The sequence below is a fragment of the Balearica regulorum genome, chromosome 13 (genome assembly GCF_011004875.1).
Source record: "Balearica regulorum gibbericeps isolate bBalReg1 chromosome 13, bBalReg1.pri, whole genome shotgun sequence".
NCBI classification, from domain to species: Eukaryota; Metazoa; Chordata; class Aves; order Gruiformes; family Gruidae; genus Balearica; species Balearica regulorum.
In genome coordinates this window covers 7,546,087-7,570,098 of record NC_046196.1, presented here as the reverse complement: position 1 = coordinate 7,570,098, position 24,012 = coordinate 7,546,087, and the positions used below count along the sequence as shown (strand labels likewise).

Genomic DNA, 24,012 nt, shown 5'->3' with positions numbered 1-24,012 from the left:
GAATAAGGTGGACTGTGTGTAACTAAGGCTAGTTTGTTCTTCCAGTAAGCTAGAGGAGCGAGGCAAAGCAGCTTCTGGAATCTGGAAATTGTGGTTTCTATGTGAGGGGATAGACTGAGAAAAAAATACATGCTGTTCATTTAACATCCTTCTTGTTAAAGTCCTTATTACCAGATGTGGCTTGAATTTGGCTTGAACACACTGATTTTGTATGGTTATGAATCCTTTAACTTAAGGGAAATTATTTCTGATTGAGACGAAAATTGGACCCTAAGGCTCAGGCTGAGCTGAACTTTGGGCATGTATCTCAGTTTTCCAATGTTTTTCATTGGAAACCCTGACTTATGAAGGAAAGTATGCATGGATCTATCTCCAGTCCATGTGTCATCCTATTGTCTTCAGTACTGCAGAATATAAAGCAGGGAATAAGACCACACAGGAATGCATCTCTCTAGAGCACCTCTGAATCTTACTTACATGGTTCGTGTTACTCTGTACTACCCCAGAAAGATGAGGTGGGGAGTAGGCAGTATCTGGTCTCTTTGCCTTAACGTGATCGCAGCAAAGCTGAATCGGCACATGGCTGGGAATGATCTTAATTGCTTATGCATGGAGAAATGAGGGGGAGGATGGGAGAATAGTAGGGAATATAAATGTTATCTGTACTTAATCAGTTTTTTCCCATCACTGTGTTTTCAACAGGATACTTACATTCCATAAACCACCATTTTTTCTTTTAGTTTAGCCTTGTTGAAAAACCTAGATTTACCTGACACTTTAACAATTTTCCGTTGGAAATGCTGAAACAGGATACTTAATCTGAGGGCTGGGTCAACTCCATATCTTCCAGAAAATCTCAGACTGTGAAATAGTTTGTTTCCTGTCATCAGGACACAAAATGCTGATGTACAACTCTCCAGTGCCTTCTGGGAGTTGTAATTCGCTTGTTCTCTGCCCAGCTCTGGTATTTTTTGGCACCTTGCAACAACATGATACCTTTTCCACGTGAAGATAAATGCATAGTTTTAAACCTTCATTTGCCATAAATCTTAATTTGCATATTGCAAGTTTAGCTGAAATAATAACAAATTGCCAAAATGTTTTTGCCTGGCCGGCAGGCGAGTATGAAAGCTAGCATTCTTGGCTCAGAATCTGCGGAATTAATATGAAACGCTAAAACATGATACTGGAGCTGATCAAACCGTGCAACCTACACCTGAGGGGAATTTTTCTCATGGAATTCATAAAAATGTCCTTATTTTCTCTTGATTAGATGTGACTGTTAAGGTTTAACTAGAAAGCAGCAACTTGTACATGGACAGCAGTGGGAGCTTTACTGTTCCAAAGCCATAACTTTTAATCAGCATAGCTCCCTGTCAGAGTGGATTACCCCAAGACACTTCACAACCCACTCTGCTCCCCACCACCCCCCCGATGGCTTCGGGGGGGGGAGCTTTGGAACAGGAGGAGAGAAGCAGTGAAAAAGGGGATGCAATTGTCCGAGAGAGACAGAGCTATGTGCCAAAATGTCTGAAAGTTTCGGGACTGTATGATTCTCATATTATTAGTACTTTATTTTTTAATCAACTGCTGTTTGCCTTCCTCTTCTATATAGTTAGTATGCCACAGTAACACAATTTGGAAACTGAGGTGTAAACTCTCCTTTCAAAGAGTCCTTTGGTAGTTGAAGGATGCTGGCTGGGATCCATCCAGTAGGCATGAGGTTCAGAAGGTTAATGAGAAGTTCAGGGAAGAGCATTTACAAAAGCCAGCACCAAGAATAACCCAGTTCTTGAAGTACTCTGGTCCTGGGCAAAGTATGATTGTGTAATCTAGGAAGCTGGGGAACTGCTTTACTCTGGCTGTTTCCTGAATAAGACGACATAGCATGTATGAAATAGTTCGGGGTTTTTCCGCCTTAATTTTAAGTTCCTTATATTAAAAGAGAGCTAGATAAACAGCCTGGAAGAACTATACAACCTCGTTAGAGATATCTCTACTCTGACCTAGAAGGAGATGATGACTTTTAATCTCCCTTTAAGTCATGATCTCTCAGCAGGTTAGTGCTGTTATCAGTACCAGTCAACATGAGGGCCCCATTGCATTTGCCTTCATGCGGATGTGCAGTAGGAGTTGCGACTGCCCTAAATAAAATTAACCATTTAGCCAAACTAATCAAAGAGGGGATAGTGGATATAGTGAGCCAGAGAGAGATGGTTAAAGGGCTGAAAGCGATCACTTATCGAATCTGGTCTCTGACCACAACAGACTGGTATGTCATTGGTACAGAATCCAGAATGAGCCAAAAGAGTATCTGCTCTTCTGTTCACCTTCCCCTCTTCCTTCCCCAGTGCAAATGTAAGAAGTTGCAAAAACACTTTCTACCACAGGAAAAGCATCAAGCAGACTTGATACAAAGGTGAAAGACTCAAAACCTGGTAATTTGCAGAAGATTGTAGAAGAGGTTAAAATATGTGCAATAATACTAAGAATGTATTTGAAAATGTCCAGATGATCTCAACTGGCTAAAAAAAAAGAATAAATAATCCTCTTTCTTGACCAAAGATTTAGCATTGGGTGTAAAAAAAGAGTGAGCAAATCACTTAACCAAGAACAGGAGAGTACTGGCAAATCCTGTACAGTATCTTGCCTCTGTTTTTTGTCAGTCAGAAGATAAATGCCCTTCTATTTTGTGTTTCCAAGTTACACTTTAAGATGAAAAACCCATTCTTTGCCCCTGCTGAAGACCAGCAGAAACACTGAAGAGCGGGTCAAGTTCAATGCAATGCAAATACTGTGCAGCAAACACAAGTCAGCCTGGCCTCCCTTCAACCTTGCAGTTGATGACGACAGGTCAAAGCTCAGAAGCCCTGTAATCCCAAAATGTAATTTATAGCTCTGGCATCAACCCTCACCTGTTATATAAGCAGTTCTCTGAACTTCTGGCTTCTCAGCTACTTAGCCCAGATAAAGTTTTTTCACCAGTGCTCACAACTAACCTGCAACACTGCCTTGTGGTGGGAAGGCATTAGCTCTACCTTACAAACAGCAATATGACTGGTGAAACTGAGCAGGATTCTCAAAAGTGTGTAAGCTCTAGGTTAGAATCACTGTGCTAAGGGATAAATGAAATGGCTGATGAGTGTGCCAGATGTTAAATGTGTTATAGTGAGTTAAGTGGTTTCTATCAGCTACCTGAGAGTCGCACTGGTATGCTCTTGAGCCTGTGTGGCTAATGCAACTTAGGTCTAGTCTAGGTAGGGATTAGTAGGCTGTTTCTGGCCCTTAAGCAAGCTGTATGGCTATCTGAACGTTAAGCTTATAATAAGTTCATGATTTTTCATGACAAGTTCCATTGCAATTGAGAAACAGCAACAACAAAAAAGGTCAGCATTAGATGTTAACTGGCCACAAGACACAGCACCAATTCAAGTTCAGAACATGTAATATGGTAGATGTATATCACAGTAGCCCATATACCATCTAACCGCCTCGCTCAATAGGAGAATGCTTTTCAAATTAGATGTTCCAGTTTGTTTATATACAATTTTGGTTTTGCAACTAGTATTTTGGAAGTGGACACCAAAATCCTCAAAATTAAATTGTGGTAAATGATACAGTTTGAAGAAGTATACACTATATTTAATTGGAGAGTGCTGTGTTTACAGCCTGTTATTGTCTGTGTTGGTTGACTTTTCCCCACACACCAGCAATGACAAGAATGAGTAAGCCATGGTAGTTCTGGGCAACTTGGCAGTTGCAGTGTATTTTTACAAAGTCTGAGCCGATGAGCTTTCTGCTGACAGGCAATATGGAAATGAAATATTCTGATCCAGTTAAAATATTATCTATCAATGGAGAGTGCTGTACAGATAAAGTCTTTGAAAGTTAGAATTCCTTTAATGGACTTGGAAATAGAGTATCTTTTTGTGCACAGTGAAATAATGATTTGCGTACTGAAACTTATTCAGCTCCTGCGGATAAATAGTGACACATCCTTAATAGAAGGAATGATACATGACCACTTTCTGCAGGGTTTATCTATTTGTATCATTTGGGGAAAAATCAGTGAGATGATCTGTTTGGATATTAAAAATATACCTAGAAAATTTGTTCTGTCTTTTTCAATCAAAAGTTATATTTCAGCTACCAAAAGCCCCCAAAATGAAAGCCACAAAATATTTTGTTTAGTAGTTTTTAAAAATAATTTTTTCGTGGTGCAAAGGAGGACCTCTTTTTTGAGGAAATAGAGACCTTGATTACCTTTTACTAGCTCAACAGTTATGTTGAATACACAGTGTGGAAATGTGAGTTCCAGTGCTCTGGGGAACACATTGCACCAGAGCAGCTTTTCCTGTGAGACCAGTCATAACTGCATCCAGGGAGAACATGAATGGCATTTTTCTCTCATCTTTCTTCCTGGAAGGAAAATATAGTCACTTCTGTGTTCAGGTGCCCCCTCTGCTTGAGCCCCGTAGGAATCGTGGGTATCACTGCAATGTCCTGCAGCGCCTGCGATGAGGAGCTGGGATGGCTGCAATACATCACCATGCTAAAAGCACTATGGCAGCTGGTCAGAAAGGGCATTACAGATAGGTTTAAGTATTTTGTAAAAGAACAACTCTTGAATTCTGCAGATACCCTGAATCTCTTCAACTATAATCTAAATAGAGCTAGTAGCGGGCCACGATTTCCATGGAGGCATGGGAGTGTTGAGTGTTGGTGGGGTATTCCTGCTTTGGGGAGAATGCCTTCAGTTTCTCCTATGAGACAGACCAAATTCAGATATTATAGTGACATGAGAAGGTGAAGATCCCAAAGAGGGAGTTCTTGTGTATGCTTTTCTCTGAAATCTCTTTGCTTCTCATAGGGAAGAACTTTGTGAGTAAACATTTCCATTACAAACCCTTTCATATTCTTTTTGAATGAGCTTTTGTGTCAGCTCTCCTATGTTATTATGAAAGGATTAGTGAACATTACCGCAACAGAACATAATAAATTAATGCTTGGCCACCCAAGTCACCTAAGGGTCTGTCTTAAGTTGCAGTAGGTACACAACAGTGTTAAGGAGGAAATGTATAGTGATAATACCTTGATTTAATGCTTAGAAAGCCTGGAAGTTAGGGCTTAGCTGAAGGTTCCTGCCTCCATTGGAGGAATCCAGAAATTACAACAGATTCTGTTCATGATTGAATACTTCTTATTATTGAACAGAAAGTACATAAAATATTTAGTAGTTTGAAGTGTAAGTCCCATAACAGATGCTTTTCTTCAGGGAGCATGAGGAAAACTGGTTTTGATGTTACTACACTGCATTGTGAATTGAGAAAATCAAGTTTTGTCTCTAGTTCAGCCCAGCTGGGACATTCAGGCTGTTTCTGCTCCAGTATCTCTCATGGCAAATGAGTACACTACTTCCCTTTACCCTGCCTGGTCTGTGCTGGCTGTTAGAAGGCAAGCTCTTTGGGGCAGGGTGTGCTTCTGATTACCTCTGCCCAGGCAGAGGGTATGACTTCCCATGGGCAATGCAATACAAATGCTGTAAACAGCAACCCCCGGCTGTACCGTGTGCAGTGCACGTCTGAGAATCAGTACGGCCCTGCTTCTGGTCTGTCACTGCCTGTTCTTGTGGGAAGCAAGTGTTATATGTAAGCTGCAAGGTGAAGAACTTCGGCATGTGATATACATCAAAGGACATATTCCAGCCCAGCCTGGACCCAGATTTGTTCTGAAGAGCAGGGGATGAAGAATATCTATGATAGTGGTGCACAGTGTGTGGGAAGTAGACAGGAAGGTCAGCTTGATTTGGCTGGTGTTCATACAATATTGGCTGGGGAGGAATTTAAGGTATTTTCTAGCAGCTGCATCTCCTTATTTCAGAAGGGTTTTTTTTAATGGAAAGAAGACTTACTGCCTTGCCAAAACGTCACATCTCTGTAGTCCCTGATAACTGCCAGGCTAACAGATCGAATGGTTCTTATGTATTGCTTTCCTCTTGTGATAGTCACTATCTTGGTTAGGACTCAGCATTGAACACACCTCATTTTTGATTTGTTCTGCTCCCATTCGTATCCCAGCTCCTCTACTGCCCTCTCAGACCTCAGCAATGTTCAGCATTTGCTTTCGAAACAGAGTAAAGTTCCTCAGCGTTGCTCTTTCAGATCTTATCTGCATGGAGCTGCCTTTGAAATGCTCTGCAGTGTCCAGACAGACAGTGAGCCACGAGCAGCCCTTTTTCTCCTATTCACAATGCGCTCACTGTTAACATGTTCTTTTCCTATTGTTTCTTGGACACTCGGGACTGTAAGCCTTTCATGATGTGTGTATACAGTGTTGTACACAATGGGATCCCAGTGACTCAGTAGGGTTGGACTTCTATTACAATAGAAATAATAATGTTAATTTATTTTATTGATGCTTTTGAATAGGATTTGTTGAAAAATAAAGGAAATACGGGATATGGATCATGTTACCATAAAACCACATGCAGCGAAACGTTCATCTGTCTCCAACGTTTCATGTCTTCTGGGCATCCGAGATAGTTGAGTTTGATTTATACAATCAAGGCATTCATTAAATATCTGTTTGAGTTTTAGGCAGATGCATCCTTTACCTGAGTGATGAAATCTGACTACAGGAAACAGAGCTATTCCTTTGTGAAAAGACCCCATTCTGCTTTATAAAGTGAGCCTTGCAGCAATATACTTTTAGAAAACTGCCAAGCTTTGTATACCAAATAAAACAGTTGTAGACTTGGGGTTGATCCAACCACACAATAGTACATCTTTATGCAATATTTCCTCTTTCAACATCCATCTCCAACACTGTAATTCACTGACAACTGTCAGTTTCATTTTAATTCCAAAATTCTAGCCCAGAACACAAAGCAGTTTAGAGTCTGAATTCTTGTGTGGACATATTAATTATTTAAATCACTAGTCCAAATCATGTTCAAAAGAGTGCTTGCTGGGCATCCTTCAGGAGCAGACTGATCTATTGCTTATTATCTCCACTAGATTATACTGTAAGCCAGAAGCATGCCCACTGTTTCCTATCAGCAATACTCTATATAGCTTGCAGTTGTCAGCTCAGTGATGGTGAATGAAGGGAAAAGCAGCAAATCTCTGTTCAAGAATATATATATGAACCAATGCAATGAATTGATGTAGTCCCTACTAGGGACTGGCTTGGAAACTTGTGAGCTGAGTCATTTTTAGTAAAATAAAGTATCCCCAGGCAGATGGGAGAGGCTGTAAAACCTAATGCTGTGCTGAATGAGGCTTCTTATCTTGCAAACCACCTTGCAGATAAATGCATGCAGGAAAGAATCACTTTCTGTGACACACAAGTTTCCACTGTGGTGAGAGAAGCAATAGGTCAGTTTTGTCTTGCTCATAGGGGGGCAACTATTTTTGTGTATTTTAACTTTTGTGTTGTTATGAAAATAAAACCACAAAGTTATGTCCATTTTGCCTTTTTGAGTCTGAAATGGGCGCAATCCAAGCCAGCTGATTCAGCGGTAGGATGGTCATTCAAATGAGAAACATCTTCTGCTCTTAAAAGGCAACTACAACATATTCACTCTGTTGAATACCCAGTGGTGCATTCCTCGCTCGCCAGTATAATGGGACCTTCAAAAGTAGAGAAGTTTCACATGACCTTAGCTCATACGCCTGACTTTGAGTGCCTGAAAGGAATGACCTGCATCCCATTCATCATAATGGCTTGTTAACACTCAAATCCACTGTTTTGAGAGTTCCCTGCCAATAGTAACCCCTACGAGACCTGAATGGTAGGGGCATGGTTAGGCAGAGGTCACGTTTAGCTACAGTGGCTAAATTTCCGCTGCCTCAAAGAACAGGCTTTTCTCGTGGGCAGCTTTTGTCGCTACCTCTCCCAAGAAGTGGCGTGGGCTCAGAGTCACAGATGTTGGCCAACTACGTAGGCAGAAGAAACGAGGATAATGTTTACTTAAAGACACTATGGAACAATCAACACAAATGCAAATGACTGTAGACACCACTTCTACGGCTTGATATTTACTTATAACCTCCATATTTTATTCATGAATTTTACAATTTGAAATATAATGAAAGTTAGAGTACTTTATTACAAAGCTTATAAAATAATTAAATATTACACTTATATTTTTTGCTTTTTTTACACCATAATTCATACTTTGTGACACTACCATTTTCTTTCCTCAGTTGTCACTTAAGGAAGTGAGCAAAGAAATATAAAGAAAAAGCTATGCATTAATAAATTAATTATTTTACATCAAATAATAAAAGGACACCATTATAAAAACAAAACAAAAACACTTGTAGTTTTTTTCCTAGAAAAAAGGTTATAATTACACAATGTCCAATATCAAGACAGAGCAGTATAGGTTGAGATATGTTTCCAATCTCCATTTCTTAAAGTATCAGAGAGTACATGTTTTTAATTTAAATTGTTGCAGAAGGAACTGCTAATTTTAAGTGACCACTGTCTGGCATTAGTGCTGAGCTGGCTAATCTGCCGCTGAAATGATACTTTAAAAAAACAGTAAAACTGAACTACATTCATCAAACGACATTGTGGGATTGGGTGGAATTAGATAAATATGTCCCTCATAGGCACTCCCCAGAAAATTACAGTAGAACACAGCTCTGTCTCAGAATGGGTTTGGCAAATAGGTTGGGTCTTTTTTCAATGCAGAAACTTTTAAAATTGTACCATTTGCTACAGAGTGTCACCGAACATCTTGCTACTGAATGACTACAAGTATCATTATGTTTACATTTCTTTTGTTTGCTGGTGGATTCTGAACTAAATAAAATAATTAGGAGAATGTATAAAAATAGAATTGACTTTTATTTGGTTAGAGTAAATCATCCACTTTTTTTCTTTTTTTTAATCTAACCTGTGCGAATAAATAACTACTTAGCAAAGTTTACCATGAATTAATAGACTGTAATATTGTTGTTATTTCCTTTGGGTAACAGATGAATCAAAACTTGCAGAGAGATCTGAGATTAAAAGGAAGACATTCTTCAGCATCTTGGCATTCAAACAACCTAGCTTCTGAAAAAAACTACTTTAAAATATCAAGTTTAAATTTTAAAATTACATATCTAATGAGCTTAGAAAGTCGAAAACATAACCATTGAGCTCAATAAATCTGAGTTCCTTGAGTTAGTTGAGATATGAAATTCTATTTTACTTGTAACACAGCAATATGAGAAGTCCAAATATTCTAATGGTGAATATTTCTAGGAATATATTTCAAGTTACTAGTTAACCACCTCTGAGTTTCTACACAAAGCAGAAAATGAATTCTTCAAAACAATAAAAACATTAGCATGATGCAAAACTTGCTTTTCCAGCAGCAAGTCTAACAGAGAAGCACCATATATCTTTGTAGTGCACCATTTACTTCTTGTGGTCACACGTGTGATGCTGCGTTCTCCAGACATCAGCCATGTGAATGTCTTTCTGTGGAAGTGGCAGTAAACAGCTTCCTTACCCTGGGACGATAGTATCACATAAAAATACAAAAGGAAATGCTTTTGATAGTGTGATCTGTCATGCTGCCGTGTTGTAACCTTCCTCTTCAAGCTCCCCAATCACTTTTGCTCTGCATTCTGGTAAATTAGCCAGAAAAGGCTTCCTTGCCTTAATTAATTCCTCATAACATATGACAGTGCAAAATGACACTTTTAAAGAAAGAACTGCCCCTCGAGTATCAGTGTTCAAGTGATCCATAGTACCCTGTACTTTAGTGAGGTCAGCAAATAAAGAAAATAAAGAAAGAAACATTCCTTTTTCAACATCTATCCAACAATTACTGTACCTCAGACATTCCCTTAGAAAAAAATGTCTCTTCCATCAGTGGTTTATGCGGCACCATGTCTTGCCTCAAAGCAAAGTTAATTCCAACATAAATTGAAGAAGAGAATCCTGTCACTGAAGGGTTCAGATAACACGCTGATATCAGTTCTTCTTTGTGCATGATTTACAACATTGCTTGCCATAAAATTTGTGGTTACAGACACCATGCTGGGGTACCAGATGACACCAAGTGAAAAAATCCACACAAGAAGGAACATCTGAAGGAGAGAAATGCAAGCAATATGGTAAGACTGTGTTTTAGCAAGTCTACAAGTCAGGCAATAGTTCCGCACGCTTGTATGCATTTGGTAATATTAAAAGCACGATGGGTGACTCAATTGAAAGAAGAGGAACCACGAACTAGCTTTCATCTCAGAAATACTAGTTTATTTTTTAATTTGTTAAGAGATGTTTAATATGTTAAGAGATCAAATTTGTTAATTTGATAAAGACAGAGCTAATATAATAGGAGGATCAGAGGCTAAAGGAATTAAAAAATTTAGAGCACACTTTGAAGTTCAGAAAAACAGCAGGAAGTTCCACCGTAGAGGATAAAAAAAATCATCTGTGTTTGCATCTCTGATTACAAATGTTGTTCTAAAGCCAGGTACCTGTACAAGTGAGCCTGCTCCATGCTTGATGCTAGCTGCTTGTTGCCATCATCATCACATGGAGTTTACCTGCACCTCAGAGGAGTGTCAGCTTTGAATGTATGTGCATGAACACACAAAATGCATGGAAATTCGAACGTGTGGACCCTAGTCTGTGCATGTGTGTGCACAAAGTGCTCTGCTGTGTGTTTGCGTTCCAACACTTGCCAGAGGGACTTATTTCTCTCCATCTGACCATGCAGGAAACCTAAGAAATCTCTCTTCTTAGACACTTTAGTTAGGTGGCATGAATCACACTTTTAGGACATTGACTACACCATGTTGATGAAATCTTAATTAACTGCAATGGGAAAAGAGACAGGCTGGCAATGTTTAGTTCTGAAAAGCCCAGCTTTTAATTACAAATACAAATAAACCATATTTTTCAATAAGACTTTATTTCCCTTAAATTTATGTACAGTTCATTCATATACACAGCCCAGTCACTTTAAAAACATTTCATAGCTGCTCCTTTCTACAGTTTTGTAGTGGATGCTTTATGTTTCTTTAAAAGAGCAGAGTGATGATTCATATGGATGATTTATAAACAAATCCACCATGTCTGAGAGAGCAGTAAGACGTTTAAATGAGGTTTAGCAAAATTTATAGCTAAACTGAAATCTCCTGTGAGCATGGGAAAAGATTCCATTCAACTCTCAGAACTACTGTTTACATGGTCAATAAAAGGAATTTACAAGGAGACAGTGAAGAAAAATCTAGCCACCATTGTCTGCGTTCTCAGATCAGCCAAGCTGAGTCACAGAAGATAAATGCTCCCTCACAGAGCACAGACTTCTTCATATTCTGTGGGCCACGAGTCATCTCCATCCCTCTACAGGAATTTATTTTGATTAGTCATCACTTTGCTTTTTTTCATTCCCTTTTAGATGATGGCAAAGGTGATTTTGTATACCTTTGTCACCCTCAAATTTATTTGATTGAATAAGAAAACAATAGGTTTTTAACATTTTATTCCTCAGTTTTCAAAAACATAAGCCTGTCTATAAATGCCAATGTTATGTAAAGAAAATACTGTTCTTGAACAGTTGTCCAGGAACTAGGAAGCTCAGTACTGAACTGCAGCCTTCCCACTCCACAGCATTGCCTTTCTATTCTTAATTGGGTGTCAGCAGGGAGGAAACTGGGAGTTCAGCACCAGCTTTCGCCTTACTTCACCTGCTGTCCACCAGCCCAGACCCAAAGGAGACAACAGATGAAGAACATGCACAGCACAAAGTGAGGAAAGCTGTTCTGCTTAATTCAGGAAGAAGCTCTCCTGCCATGGAAGGGGAAATTTTCAAAAATTACAAATTACTGTGTAAAAAAAAATTATAAGCACTGAGGAGGCAATGTTAATAAATCTTTACGCCCCCTTTGAAGACTGGAGTGCAATGCTAACGTTACAGAGGTATGGCCAAAAACTCTACACTTGGGACCCAATCCAAAGACCACTGGCATGAACACAGAGTCCTACAAACTTCAATGGATGTCGATCGGGCTGTCACTTCCTTACTTCTATTTACTCATGTATTTATATGTTGTTTAAACTTTCATTCATTTTAAGCAGTTGGATTTACTAAGAGTTACGGTGACCGTAACTGCATCTAACAGAGGGATGGAAATGACCCAGTTTGTCTAGGAAAGTGTGTAAACTCTCCCCGAAACATTAATTTCTTGACTGTGATCACTGATCTGGAGCTGCATGGCTGATAATAGAGACTTGATTTGCTTCAATGTGATTCCAGCACAGCCGGTTCCCTCTTGTTTTGCTGGTTTAGACAGAAAGTTAGAGAGCAGTGAAGAGATAATTAATCTCTAGAGCCTGACGACCCAGTTATAGTAAAGGGGAAAGGGCTCCTGCAGATGTGAGGAGAGAGAGAAACAGGCCAAGGCCAAAATTAATAACAGACATTACTCCAGACATGAAATATAGCAGAGGAAGGCAGAGGTGAAAGAAAAGTGCTTGCTGTATCATGACAGAAAAGGATGTCATACAAAAACTCCAAAGTACAGCAGAACTTTTTAGGAAGGCTAATTTGAAGAGTTAAGAACATTTACTTATAAAAACAGCGGAACTATTTACTTATCCCTTTTAGGACCGTTTCATCTATATATCCTTGTTTGGATTCAGGTTCCCTGATACATCAGTCTGATACTCCGCATGTCTTGAGCGGATGCAGTAGAATGGCGTGGTAAGATAGCCCTGGGTTTTACAGGGTCTCTGTGCCCTGTGACTGCAGGGATCGGTACAGATCAGGCGGGTGGCTAATGTCAGCTTACAAGATGCAGGGCCAGAGCTTGGCCTTTGCTCCCAACTCTATTGCCACTTTTCTCTTGCAATCCGGCCTAGATTTTATAGAGGTTTCTTTCAGCTCCAAGTTTTAAAATGGTAACAAGACTGTTAAGGTACGGTATTTTTAAAGTTAATGTTTAAAGTGCTTCAGCACACCTAGATAACTAGTGTTATATGGGACAAACCTGGACCTCCATGAGCTTTTTTCCCACAGCTAAGAGTCACAGACTGTAACCAGCTAGTAAGCAAATCTATGGGATGGGGCTAATGCGGCACTCTCTGTGGTGGTTCTGAAAGAATTCCCCTTCCATCATTCAGAGTGACAAAACCTCTTGCTTCTCCTGCTCTTCTGGAACTGCGAAACACATGGAAGAGGTGGAGAGGGATACAGTAGACATACAGCTGGGGACAGAATTTAATTTCGTGGTCCCCGACTGCACATCATACATGATCAGAAGCAGTAAGAAAACAAGTACATTCTAGATAAAGCATTTTTGGACTCCCAGGATATGGGTGCAAGCAGAAGCTAGGGCAGACTTCAAAAGACTAAAAATAAATGGCAAATTCTTATTGCTTAGTTCAAATTTGCTGGGTTTAATCATAAAACAGTACCAGCATAGGATGCTTCTATGTTATTCAACAAGATAGTTTAAAGATGCAGCTCTGAACCAAATGGCATAACTTTTTGATGTACTTTTTTTTAAACATATCCCTGGTTTTAAAATCTCCTGTGTCAGTTATACTCTCAAGTCTGCTTTCAGAGGGTTCACTTTGAGAAGAGATGCTGTGGTATCAGAGAGTAACTGTAAAGCTGTAAAGTCTGGGAAAAAATAATTTATGAAGGAACATGCCAAATGCTGATCTTCAGTGGGTGTAACTGGAAAAGGTGATTTTTGCTGGATATGGAGTTCTAAGCAAGGTGCTGCAGCATGTAGAGCTGAGTTTTACCTCTTTTCACAGGGACTGGGCAGAAGTTAGTATTGCAAGCTCTCAAGACTGCTGGTTTCTGATGGGGCAAGCACCCAGACGCTGGTCTTCCTTGGCGCAGGCACTGTACGCTCCGGGTTTGCACTCCCCCTCCACATGTTACTGTACACTGTAGAGAGGTAAAAAGTAAAAGCCATCTTTCATTATAGCGACTGTCTGGGAGCCCATGAAAGCCAAAGGAATGACTTTCCAGGGCTTTGGGTGAGACTTTCAAAGACAGAGGTCAGGATTGGATGTGTTGCTGTTCAGCAACCCCTATCAGGACCAAGCCCCATCAGGACCAGCTTTTCAAAGATGTGTGTGCATCTGTTCTCTCTTCCAAAAGTTCGGTTATTTAAACAAACTTTCAGCTGAAAATTTGATTCCTTATTTAGGCATTGAGACAGAATTGAACATTTTAGAAAACCTGTTCCTGATTGTCTGCACCGATTTCTTTTGAACTCTGAGCCTCTGGGCCCAATTCTGCTGTCTGAACAGAGAGAAAACTCCCATTGGAACCATAATTATGTCAGTATCTGGGGAAAACCACTATGCATTTGCAGGAAGATCTATGAAGTATTTGTAAATTAATAAGCCTTTTACTTGTATGTGTTTCATGAAAAGTTGTCTTTAAGATAAATGTGATCATTTTCATCTGATTACAGTTGTCAGGCATACATTGTTTCATGTAAATGTTACTGAATGAGTGTGTGTCTCATTGATATGGGACTCATAAAGTAGATAAGTTCCAGAAATACAGAAGCTTGTTTGCAAGAATGTAGAAACAAATACAGACTGATCCCATAATTAATCATAGTATTTAGGGAATTCCAGGCAATCTGTGCAGATGCTCAAATGCATTGTGCATATAGATATGTAATAGTTCAACCACAGTGCGGTTCGAAGAGAACTGAGAAGAAAGTGTTGGAAAATGAGCGTGGAATGTAGTGCCTCTCGAGCATGAATAACATTTTTAGGTGACATTCTTCAGTTTAAAGACAAAGAAATGAGTTGCACCAAAGTACATGATGGATGTGGACCAGCTGCATCGTGTTTCAGTGGCTGAGTAGTGTGGCCTTCTTTAGGGAATGGTTACGTGCAGGAGACACCTGTGGACCGTCAGTACTGGAGATATCTCCTCCCTACAATTGGACATTTGACTACAGCACAATGTAAGACTGAAGCTAGCTTTAATCTAGGTAGCTTGGACTCACATTGCCCTAAAGTCACAGTGGCGTGGTCTTCAGCATTTTATGCCTGCCAGGTGTTTGTGCCACTCCAGCTTGCATCCATCATGTGTATGATGCTGCGGCTTCTCTAGGTTTGGTGCTCTCTAAGCCCAGCACTGCAACCTCACCTTCTCATTATGTGGATACATACCAAGAGTCAGCAGTCACATGGTAGTTGTTTTGTTCTTTAATGCTGTGTAGTGAAAAGCACTAGGGGATGCTACTTGAGCTACTGTGTAGAGAAACTTGCTCCTTTTGCAAACTCCATAAAAGTCAAGACATGAAATGGTGCCAGAGGAAGAGTGCTAGCTGGGACAGGGGGAGAGAGGCAAGAAAGTTTCCCATTCCTACCTGCTGCCAGGGTGAGGAATACCAGCCAGACACCATGTTATACAACGTTTGTGATGGACATGCTCCCTTGTTACAAGCTTCTTCCAGGTCAGTGTTTGGTTTCTTGATGTTTCTACATCTTCTCTGAGGAAAGGTGATCAATTTCCCGTGGATGCTTTTCTCACCGCATTTTAGTTCTCGCTTTTGTACACCTGGACCGCAGGAGGCTGAGCACTGCAAAGGCAAAGGACACCTTTTAAACCTATAGAGACGCACTCAGGTAAAGGAGAATGTGCTATGTGCAAGAGACCCCAAATTATGTGAAATTACAAACACATTATATAATTAAACCCACAAAGACCATGTTCCATAACGTGTAAACTGAAATATGAATCCAAGTCAGTGAAAGTCCTGAAAAACAGACATCAGGGTACATTTATCTACATCTGGATGTAAAGAAGTCTGGTTTTACACTGGCTTGCCTAGAACACCTGATTCTCAAGTGACAGCTCAGCTTTCTTTCCCCCATGTGGTTTGTGTGTGTCTCCCCGAGTCAATGTTTCCAGGAGCAGCAAAGGCAGGCAGTGAGCTGTGTAACTGCACCACTTTTTACCTCACTCCAGGAGGAAATCACCCATTGGAGCCGGTCATTTTTGGGGCAGCGTCCTAGCACGCAGGTCTGCTGGGATTCAGGTTTGTGATCTCTGCTGCACATACTTTCAGGCAAGATTTTAACCTTGGGAGAACCAGTACTTTTGCAGTAGACATCCCGTTTCTTAACACCTCTCCCACAAGTCTTGGAGCACTGTGATGGAAAGAAATATTCATTTGAACTAGAGGAAATGAAAATTGGCAGTATTTGCATTTTACAGCAGAGCACAGAAACCGTGGCTAATGTGCTGTATGGCTGCCATTATAATGTAAGTAAACTTGAAATTCTGTTGGTAAATAAGTAACAGAAACATCTGTATGTCACTTCTAAAGGATTGTTCTAAGTGCTTTCTTAATGTAAACTATGAACTCTTACAGCTCCCATGTAGAACAGATAAGTAATATCTCTCTTCCGTAGATGAGGAAAGTTGGAGTTTTGAGCAAAATGCTTTTTTCCCTGGACAGTATAGTTGAAAGCTGGTTCTAACCTCCCATCGCAACATCTCCCACGGCAAGATGTTCTCAGCTATTTGTTATTTTGTCCTCACCTTGGCCTAGAGGGATGAGATAGAGTCAGAGAAAACTACCCAGGGAATCTGTACATTACTGCTTCACAAAATGAATCTCACTACAAGACAGAATCTGATACAGACAATGGTTGAGAAGTTTGACCAAAGGTATTTTAATTGCCAAGATTGCAATTGAAGCTTAGGGCAAGTCACCAGTGAATAAATACGTGTTGCTGAACCGTGGTTCAGTTGAAGAGACAACCTATAGTTTTCATTGCCTTAGCTTACAACAAAATGCACGAATGAGCCATTTCTGATGAAATGAAGAAATAAACAGCCCTGAAATAATGCTGCCAGCTTTCTACCTTTTTGCATCCTCTTCCAATTGTTCTTCTTTTTAGTAATAATTAAAGGGCACATTCCAAGGCAGAATCCTGTGCTATCACTATCTGTATTAAATCACAAATGTTTTAAAAGATTTCATGAAAGCAGAGTTGTACAGAGGATGCAACAGAAATATATGCATTCTGAAAAATCTGTGGTTTTAATCTTTCCCCCAAACAAACAAAAAACTCCTTTCATTTAAAATTACTGTGATTTGTGTAGAGAGGCTGGGTATTTTGCATTTTTTTCCCCTCTTAAATCCTTTGAGCCTGCGATACAACAGCTTTCAGCTGAATCTTAAAATCTTCACTAACATGTTCAATAGGCCTGTTCACTACATTTCAGCAGGACTTGTGAACTTAATTTTCAAGGGCTTATTTGAAAATCCCAGCTTGAATTGTACGCCTCCTAAAGAGGAGGAAAACTGATTTTTTAAATTTTGTTTTGTTTTATTTTATAGGCAGGAAAGTTTGAAAGTGTGAATGTGGTGTTCTTCCTTTTTTAAGTATCTAATCATCACACCTGTTTTTTATAACCTCCTGCCACACTAAGATTTCCTCCACATACACTGGATGAAAAAGTTTCTTTTTTACTGTTAAAATTCTGTTACAAGGGACTATTGAGTAGTTATTGGTCTGTCATAGTACATTACGGGGCACTCGCCTGGAGAGGTGCTTCTCTCCTGGGAATGTTTCGGTCAACATGTTCTTGAACACCTAAAGAGTAACAGTACCAACAAGTGTACACAGAAGTAATAGATTTTTCAGTAGATTTAAATCCATGTTGAAGATCACTAAATGAAGATGGAAAAATAAAAATAATGTAGCTCCTTTTGATATAAATGTACTGTCAACTCTCTCTTAAATCCCAGATTTCCCAGTACTTCATTCATCCTTACATTAACAGTTCATACCAGCATCAACAGCAGTGAAAGAAAGAGCAGAGTTTTGTGTAAACGTGTATGTGTTTTTTAACTCAGGCTGGTTTAAGGTCAGGCAGTTTGCAGGTTTGTGAAGCAGGGTGTGTGCACACAGGAATCTGCCCAGGGGCCTTATGCCCCTCGTGGCAATTAACTGCAGCACTACTCCTCTTGCAATAGAATAGTTACTCTAACAAAGGCAAAAGTACAGAAGTGATTAGTGAACATGTAAATCGCAAATTTATCAACCCACAAGTCACATATGTGTGTGCACTAATATGCAACTCTAACCCCAAATGTTTGTTTCTTCATTCCTTGACTGCCTGTTATCTCTGAGAAAAGTTAATAGTGCTGTGGGAAGTGAACTCAGAGGGGGGTTAATGGCTTTGAAGAATTCATAGAGCCTTAGTTTATGAAACCAGAAAAAAATACTGATCTCTCTGTGTGTACCAAAAAGAACACCACGTGTCCACTTCTGGCAAGCCTTACTGTCCGAGCACTTAGGAGGGCTAGTTGAAATATATACATACTTTACCTTTCTTCAGGAATAGAGCCACTTGCAAAATACTGATCCTCACAACGTTTGCACTATTCTTCTTTTTGAGCAGTCTTTGGCAATGTTTGCATTATGCCAGCAGGCAAAAAATCTAAGTTTTTCTCCAAATTACCTGAGACCATAGACCAGGGCTCCATTCAGGTGGGCAGTCCTGACTGTTGCACATCTGCACCTGTGGAGGGGTGCTGACAGGACAGAGGGAATGGGCCACTACCTCCTCTCTTTGGAAGGCCCTTTTCTGGACGCACTGAATGAGACGACTTTGTTGCCCTCCTCCACAAGATTTGCTGCATGTGCTCCATTCACCTGTTGACCAGCTTAAAGGAGAAAATGTGTGTTAGAAACACAGGAGTCCAATTAGCTTTATAAAAGCAATACACAAGCCACCTATCAAATGTGAATTATTCAGAGATTCTGCTTAGCTACCCTCCTGATGTACTGATATCTGCCCAAGCAATCAAAAAGCCATAGTTACGTTATCTTCAAAGCATGGAACATTTTGCTAGAGATGAAGTCTAAGTCACACTACTAGAAAAACTAGTATTACTTATTTACAGTTCTCACCTACCAGAACCAACTTGCCTATAAATCTGACCTGGAATCTGGAATTCCACGGTGATGGAGAAAAACACTGCCATTGAGGCTGGTGGAGTATCTAGAAGATCTAAGGGTCTGGCTAACAAATCACAATTCCTTTTTTTAACCATGTCTATGCTTTCAATTGAAAAAAATCTCTCTAAAACAGGAAAAGAAACATCTTTTCTGAAAAAATGGTAGGATGATCGCTTTTGTCACTGTAGCTGCTGAAGAGACCTCCAAACAGACAGACTGGAGGTCAAAGGAAGAAGCCAGACAGATGGAGAGAGTTCTGTAAATCGATTAGATTTGATTATTGGAAAGGTAGGCCCTTTGTTGTTACGTGTTTTCCTTTTTACATCACTCTGGGAAGACAGGGAGGAGGAGGGACATTCACCTGAGCTGATACAAGGGAAGAAGTTGGCATGGCAGGGAAAGAATGGGGCCGGTTTAGCTGAGCATGTAACTCCCAGGGCATTTGGGTGTAGATACACTCACACAGGGCGACAAATGTTGACACAGTGCTGTCCAGTGGGATCTATGTCAAACCCTACTGGCCTGGCTAAAGTCAGCAGTCCTGTCATTAGTGTCTGGAGGATTAAATGTCCTCAGACTAATAAATTTGGAGGATAGATGATGTGGAATCTAAGACAGAGGAAATTTAACCAGCAAAAGCTGTTGGGCAAATCTATACTCCAGTCACAGGCACACTCCAGTTACACATCGTATCACTGAAGTTACACAAAATCTTAAGAATTATTGCCAATTGCTTAGGCTAAGTTCAGTTTTGACATGTCAATAGCTGCTCAGTATTTCTATTAGTGAAGTACTGAGTGGGTCACCAGCCTAGAGGAACACTTTGCAAACATACAAGTGTCTTTGTCCTTGAAGGCTTGCAATGTAAGACCATAAATAACAGCTAGATGGGAAAACAGAAGTGAAGAAACAAAGGAAATTATGAATTACTAAATGATTACTCAATCTGAGAACTCTTATTCAAAGACCCAGCACTGAATTTAAGCTAGAGGTTTTAAAACAGTAGTTTTACAAATTTTTAAAAATTTATGCCACAAAAAAAGGTTCTCAGCTCAAATCCAACAGCTTGGCCTGTCCTACTTCCACAGTTTCTCACAGCATCAGTCCTGTGACCACTGGAATAGCTGCTTACATACAGTTTAAATGACAAGAAAGCTTTTTCTTTTCTTACTGTGTGAAAGATGAACAGCATCTCATTTGCCTGTCTGTTCACATCTGCCTGAAAACAAAGCTAATTTTAATTTGTAAAAAAATGTATAAAAAGCCTATTTTGGAAAAATTCTTTTGGGAATAGAAGAAATCCCAACTCTCAGTCTAGTAACTTCAGTATCTGCCAAAAGTAGTGGGAAATATAAAAAGCACTAATTTAAGGACAAAGAAATATTAATGTGAAAAGTCAGTAGTTGTGTAATTCCAGACCACGTCAGAAGTTTCCTTCTTGTCTGATTTATAAAAACTTGGACTATTGCAATGCAAACTTCTGGACAAAAGTCATAGCTTTAATCCATTCTACAACTTTTAATGGGTTTACCTTGATGTTTCTGACAACGGTGATTGCTAGAGCAACAAAAAGTGTTCATTTTAAGAGGTTATTCACTGTAACTGCCCAGAGTTCCCCTCTTCACAGAGGTGAGGGCAATAAACTTACTTTAATGTCCTCTAGTAACCTGCCATTTTCCAAGATTATCTGGGCTGTGATCCAAGAGTATCTTTCATTAGCTCAAATAACTAAATAATTATGACCAGATTTGGCAGTTCTGAAATCCAGCAATAACAGTGTGCAGTACCGATGCCTTTCCATGTTCTTACTGTTGGGACAGTAGTTTGGTCCCACTCAGACTAATAAGTCTTTGTTCTTATGCAGTAATTATTCCTCACCAACCTTGGCAAGTCTGGAGCCTCATTTATGTCACAAAACTGACACTCTTGTATCTCATCTATTACTCACCTCCTTCCCTTGCCTATTAAGCCTACTGTATTTGAATTTATTTGTTGGCTATTAAGCATTTTTTGTTTCCTCCATGGTGTTTATTAATAGTACATTTTTTGATGTTGGCAGTCTCAGTTTTATGGGAAATATTACATGCTGTGACTTTTTGGGCAGATTCCTCAGCAGAGATATTCTGGCCTAGTTTCACTCAGCTGAATGGCAATCTGTTAATTTAAGACATGGTCCTACATGTAGATTCTCCACACATTAATATATCCTAAGGATTTTAAAAATAATTAATTAGTGAGTTGAATTGTTTTTCCCTAGAGGTGGGTTGGGGCTTTTATGATTTTTCTTTTTGTACTCTTTTTGGGGTTCAAGTCATTCATTGTTTTTTAAAGTAGTAAATCTAAGAATATCAGAGCAATTTCAGCATGAAAACATAGCATGGTGTGTCAAAATGGATATTCAGCATTTTCAGTGATAGGTATATCAATGGGTGTTCAAAATACATCGGGATCTCTGGTTAATAGAAATGGGAAATTTTGTGTGTGGTCAATAGAATTGAATATGATTTTGGTGAAGCATAACGCCACATCAAAACGAAGGTAAGCATAAACAGCTTAAAAAGACTCCTGGGAACATCACAGACACTACGTTTCTGTGTACATGATACTGAGTTCATTGGATAAAAATACTTCTGGCAGAAGATAAGTCACATACGAACAGATTGTGTTTGGCTACAAAGATTACTTAAAGTTGGTATTGAGAAATTCATGTGGCTAAATGCAATCTAAAGAAACTGCTGAAGCAGGAACATGGGGCTCTCATGTCACATGTCACCATTATTTAAACCTTATCTCTATCGTTTTGTGGTCACAGTGTATAATTTGCCATTTGGATTTTGTGTACTCTGCTATAATCTTTAAATTTTGCAGGAAATTCCAAACTATTACTGGACTATTTTTTAGTATGTTCAACATGTTGCAAACTATGGTTTTTAAGTAAAAACAAAGCCACTGCAGAACACACACATCTTTTTGCTTTGCCCCATCATCCTCTTCTGGACTGGGGTAGATGGGCAATGCTTCCTATTAAGCTTCATTAAATGTGTTATTCTATGAAGTATGGGAGCAGGCTTAGCCAATTGCTTTTACTGCTCATTGCTTTTATCACCACAGAGTAAAACCCGCAGATGACACCAGGTCTAGAGCTTTCCTCCATTTCCTCTGCCTTCTGCTGCCTGTGCGCTTCAATGCATCTTCAACTGTCTTTATTTCCCACTGAAACGCTCTTAATTTTTTCCACATATCGCTTTAGACATATCCTGTTTTGGAAGTCAAAATGTCTTGTCCGACATAGTACAGCTTTTCTCATCTTTAGCATAAAATTAAAATAATGCTAAGGTTGTAAAGTCATGAATCTCAAAGTGAAAAAACCAGCAGAAGACAGACGACCAATGTGTCCTTAAATCTACCCATTTATATCCTAAGCCACATAATACTGTGTTTAATTATATGAGCACACAACATTTTTTTTCCAAAGGACCCTTACCACAGCTACTATAAATCAGTGTAACTCCCTTGTTTTTAAAGGAGCTCTATTGATTTAGACCAGCTGCATTCTAAATGCTTATCTATATGTCAATGTCTTCCTTTGCATCTCACCTTTCTTACGTCTTTTAGAAAATAAGATTGTTCACACAGGCAGTATCTTTGTATTTATTTTTGTGGGCACCAGGAGCATTGCTGATGATTTATTTGATTTAGATAGTCCCCTTCTTGGTATCATAATACTCTGTGAGACATTTTGTCCAAAAATCACTAATTACACTTCACAAGATTCTTTTAACCTAATCTAATATGTGGAATCTGAGTCATGGGGCCAAGCTTCCACACGGGGAGTAGCACTTTACTCAGGAAATGGTCTTATTGATTCAAGGTGAGTAAAGGTGGCAGAATAGGCCTCTAAGTAACTTAGATTTACTCAGTGTCACATAGCTAACCCCAGCATGGTGACAGAGCTGCACGCAATCCTCAGGAGGTCTTGCTTAGCAACATCAGAAATACTGCCTCTGTTATTATCATTGGGCAGAAGCCTACACAACTAACAGTTTTAAACAATTACAGGTTGATGTTACAGAATAAAAGTGGGTTCGTCTAGCAGGCTATACAGTTCTGTGTGCCTATCGGAGAGGACTTCTTTCGTGGCAAACTTGGTCATAAGGCACAGCGAAAAGGTACAAAAATGAAGAGAACTTACTATGCTGGACAGGGATTAGTATTGCATAGTTTTGTTTCAGTTAATGGCTTCATCCTTGGGCCACAAAAGGAGGAATTAACTCGTGTACGATGATCTTCTAAACAAATTGCTTTTGCTGTAATGTGTCCTATGGAAGTATTAGAAAAAAATACAGTAAAATAAATGTTTACTCAAACTATAGGAGAAAAAGTAGTAGGGGAGAATTTTAACTAAACAAGTCCAAGCTCATCCTTGGTACAATTCCATTGACTTGAACTAAATAAAATAGAATTTAATTTGGCAACATGTTTTTAACATTAATTTCCTTCTCTGTAGCACAGGTACTATTGAAGTCAGATGAAACATTTTAGTTATAAACAGCATATTTGCAGAATCTTCCCCCAGCAAAAATTAGTAATTTATCAACTCCTAATTCCCTGCAGAAACTAGCAGTGCATGCTCAGAGCTCTCCTCATGCACTTGCAAACAGCCACAGAACATTTTGCAGCTGTTTACAGTACATCTTTACAGACTTCAGAATTCTGCAGGCTCCTGGACCTAAACTCTATCTAGTGTCAACATCAGGACAGATTACAGAGAAGACTACAAATGCCTTAAGAGATGAAGTGATTTTATAGATTTATCTTTTAATTGAGATGTATCGTTCACCTCACACATGGTTCATTGGGCACAGCAAGTCCAATTTGGAAACACGGTTGTTTCCAGCATCTTTATATCCATGCTGCAACTTTCATTTACTTTGAAGAGAAGCAAGAAAAATACAGTTGTCATATTTTATGTCTGCAGTGCTCCTGGTGGGTCTTTCTTCCACAGTTTATTTATATTATGCTGTGAAGTCTGACAACACA

General features: G+C 39.4%; 1 protein-coding gene across 3 annotated transcripts in view; it reads right to left on the bottom strand.

Annotated features, from left to right (window-relative positions):
• Positions 1–8,044: 8,044 nt before the first annotated feature.
• Positions 8,045–24,012, bottom strand: part of ADAMTS18 (ADAM metallopeptidase with thrombospondin type 1 motif 18) — a 195,343-nt gene continuing 179,375 nt past the window's right edge. For all 3 annotated transcript variants that reach the window (XM_075765519.1, XM_075765518.1, XM_075765520.1), the window contains 6 exons: positions 23,165–23,291; positions 18,473–18,677; positions 15,955–16,146; positions 15,363–15,575; positions 13,765–13,912; positions 8,045–10,091 (listed from right to left, as the gene is read on the bottom strand). In XM_075765519.1, the coding sequence (XP_075621634.1) occupies positions 9,976–10,091; positions 13,765–13,912; positions 15,363–15,575; positions 15,955–16,146; positions 18,473–18,677; positions 23,165–23,291 (1,001 nt within the window). In that variant the 3' untranslated portion in view covers positions 8,045–9,975. The remainder of the gene's footprint in view (positions 10,092–13,764; positions 13,913–15,362; positions 15,576–15,954; positions 16,147–18,472; positions 18,678–23,164; positions 23,292–24,012) is intronic.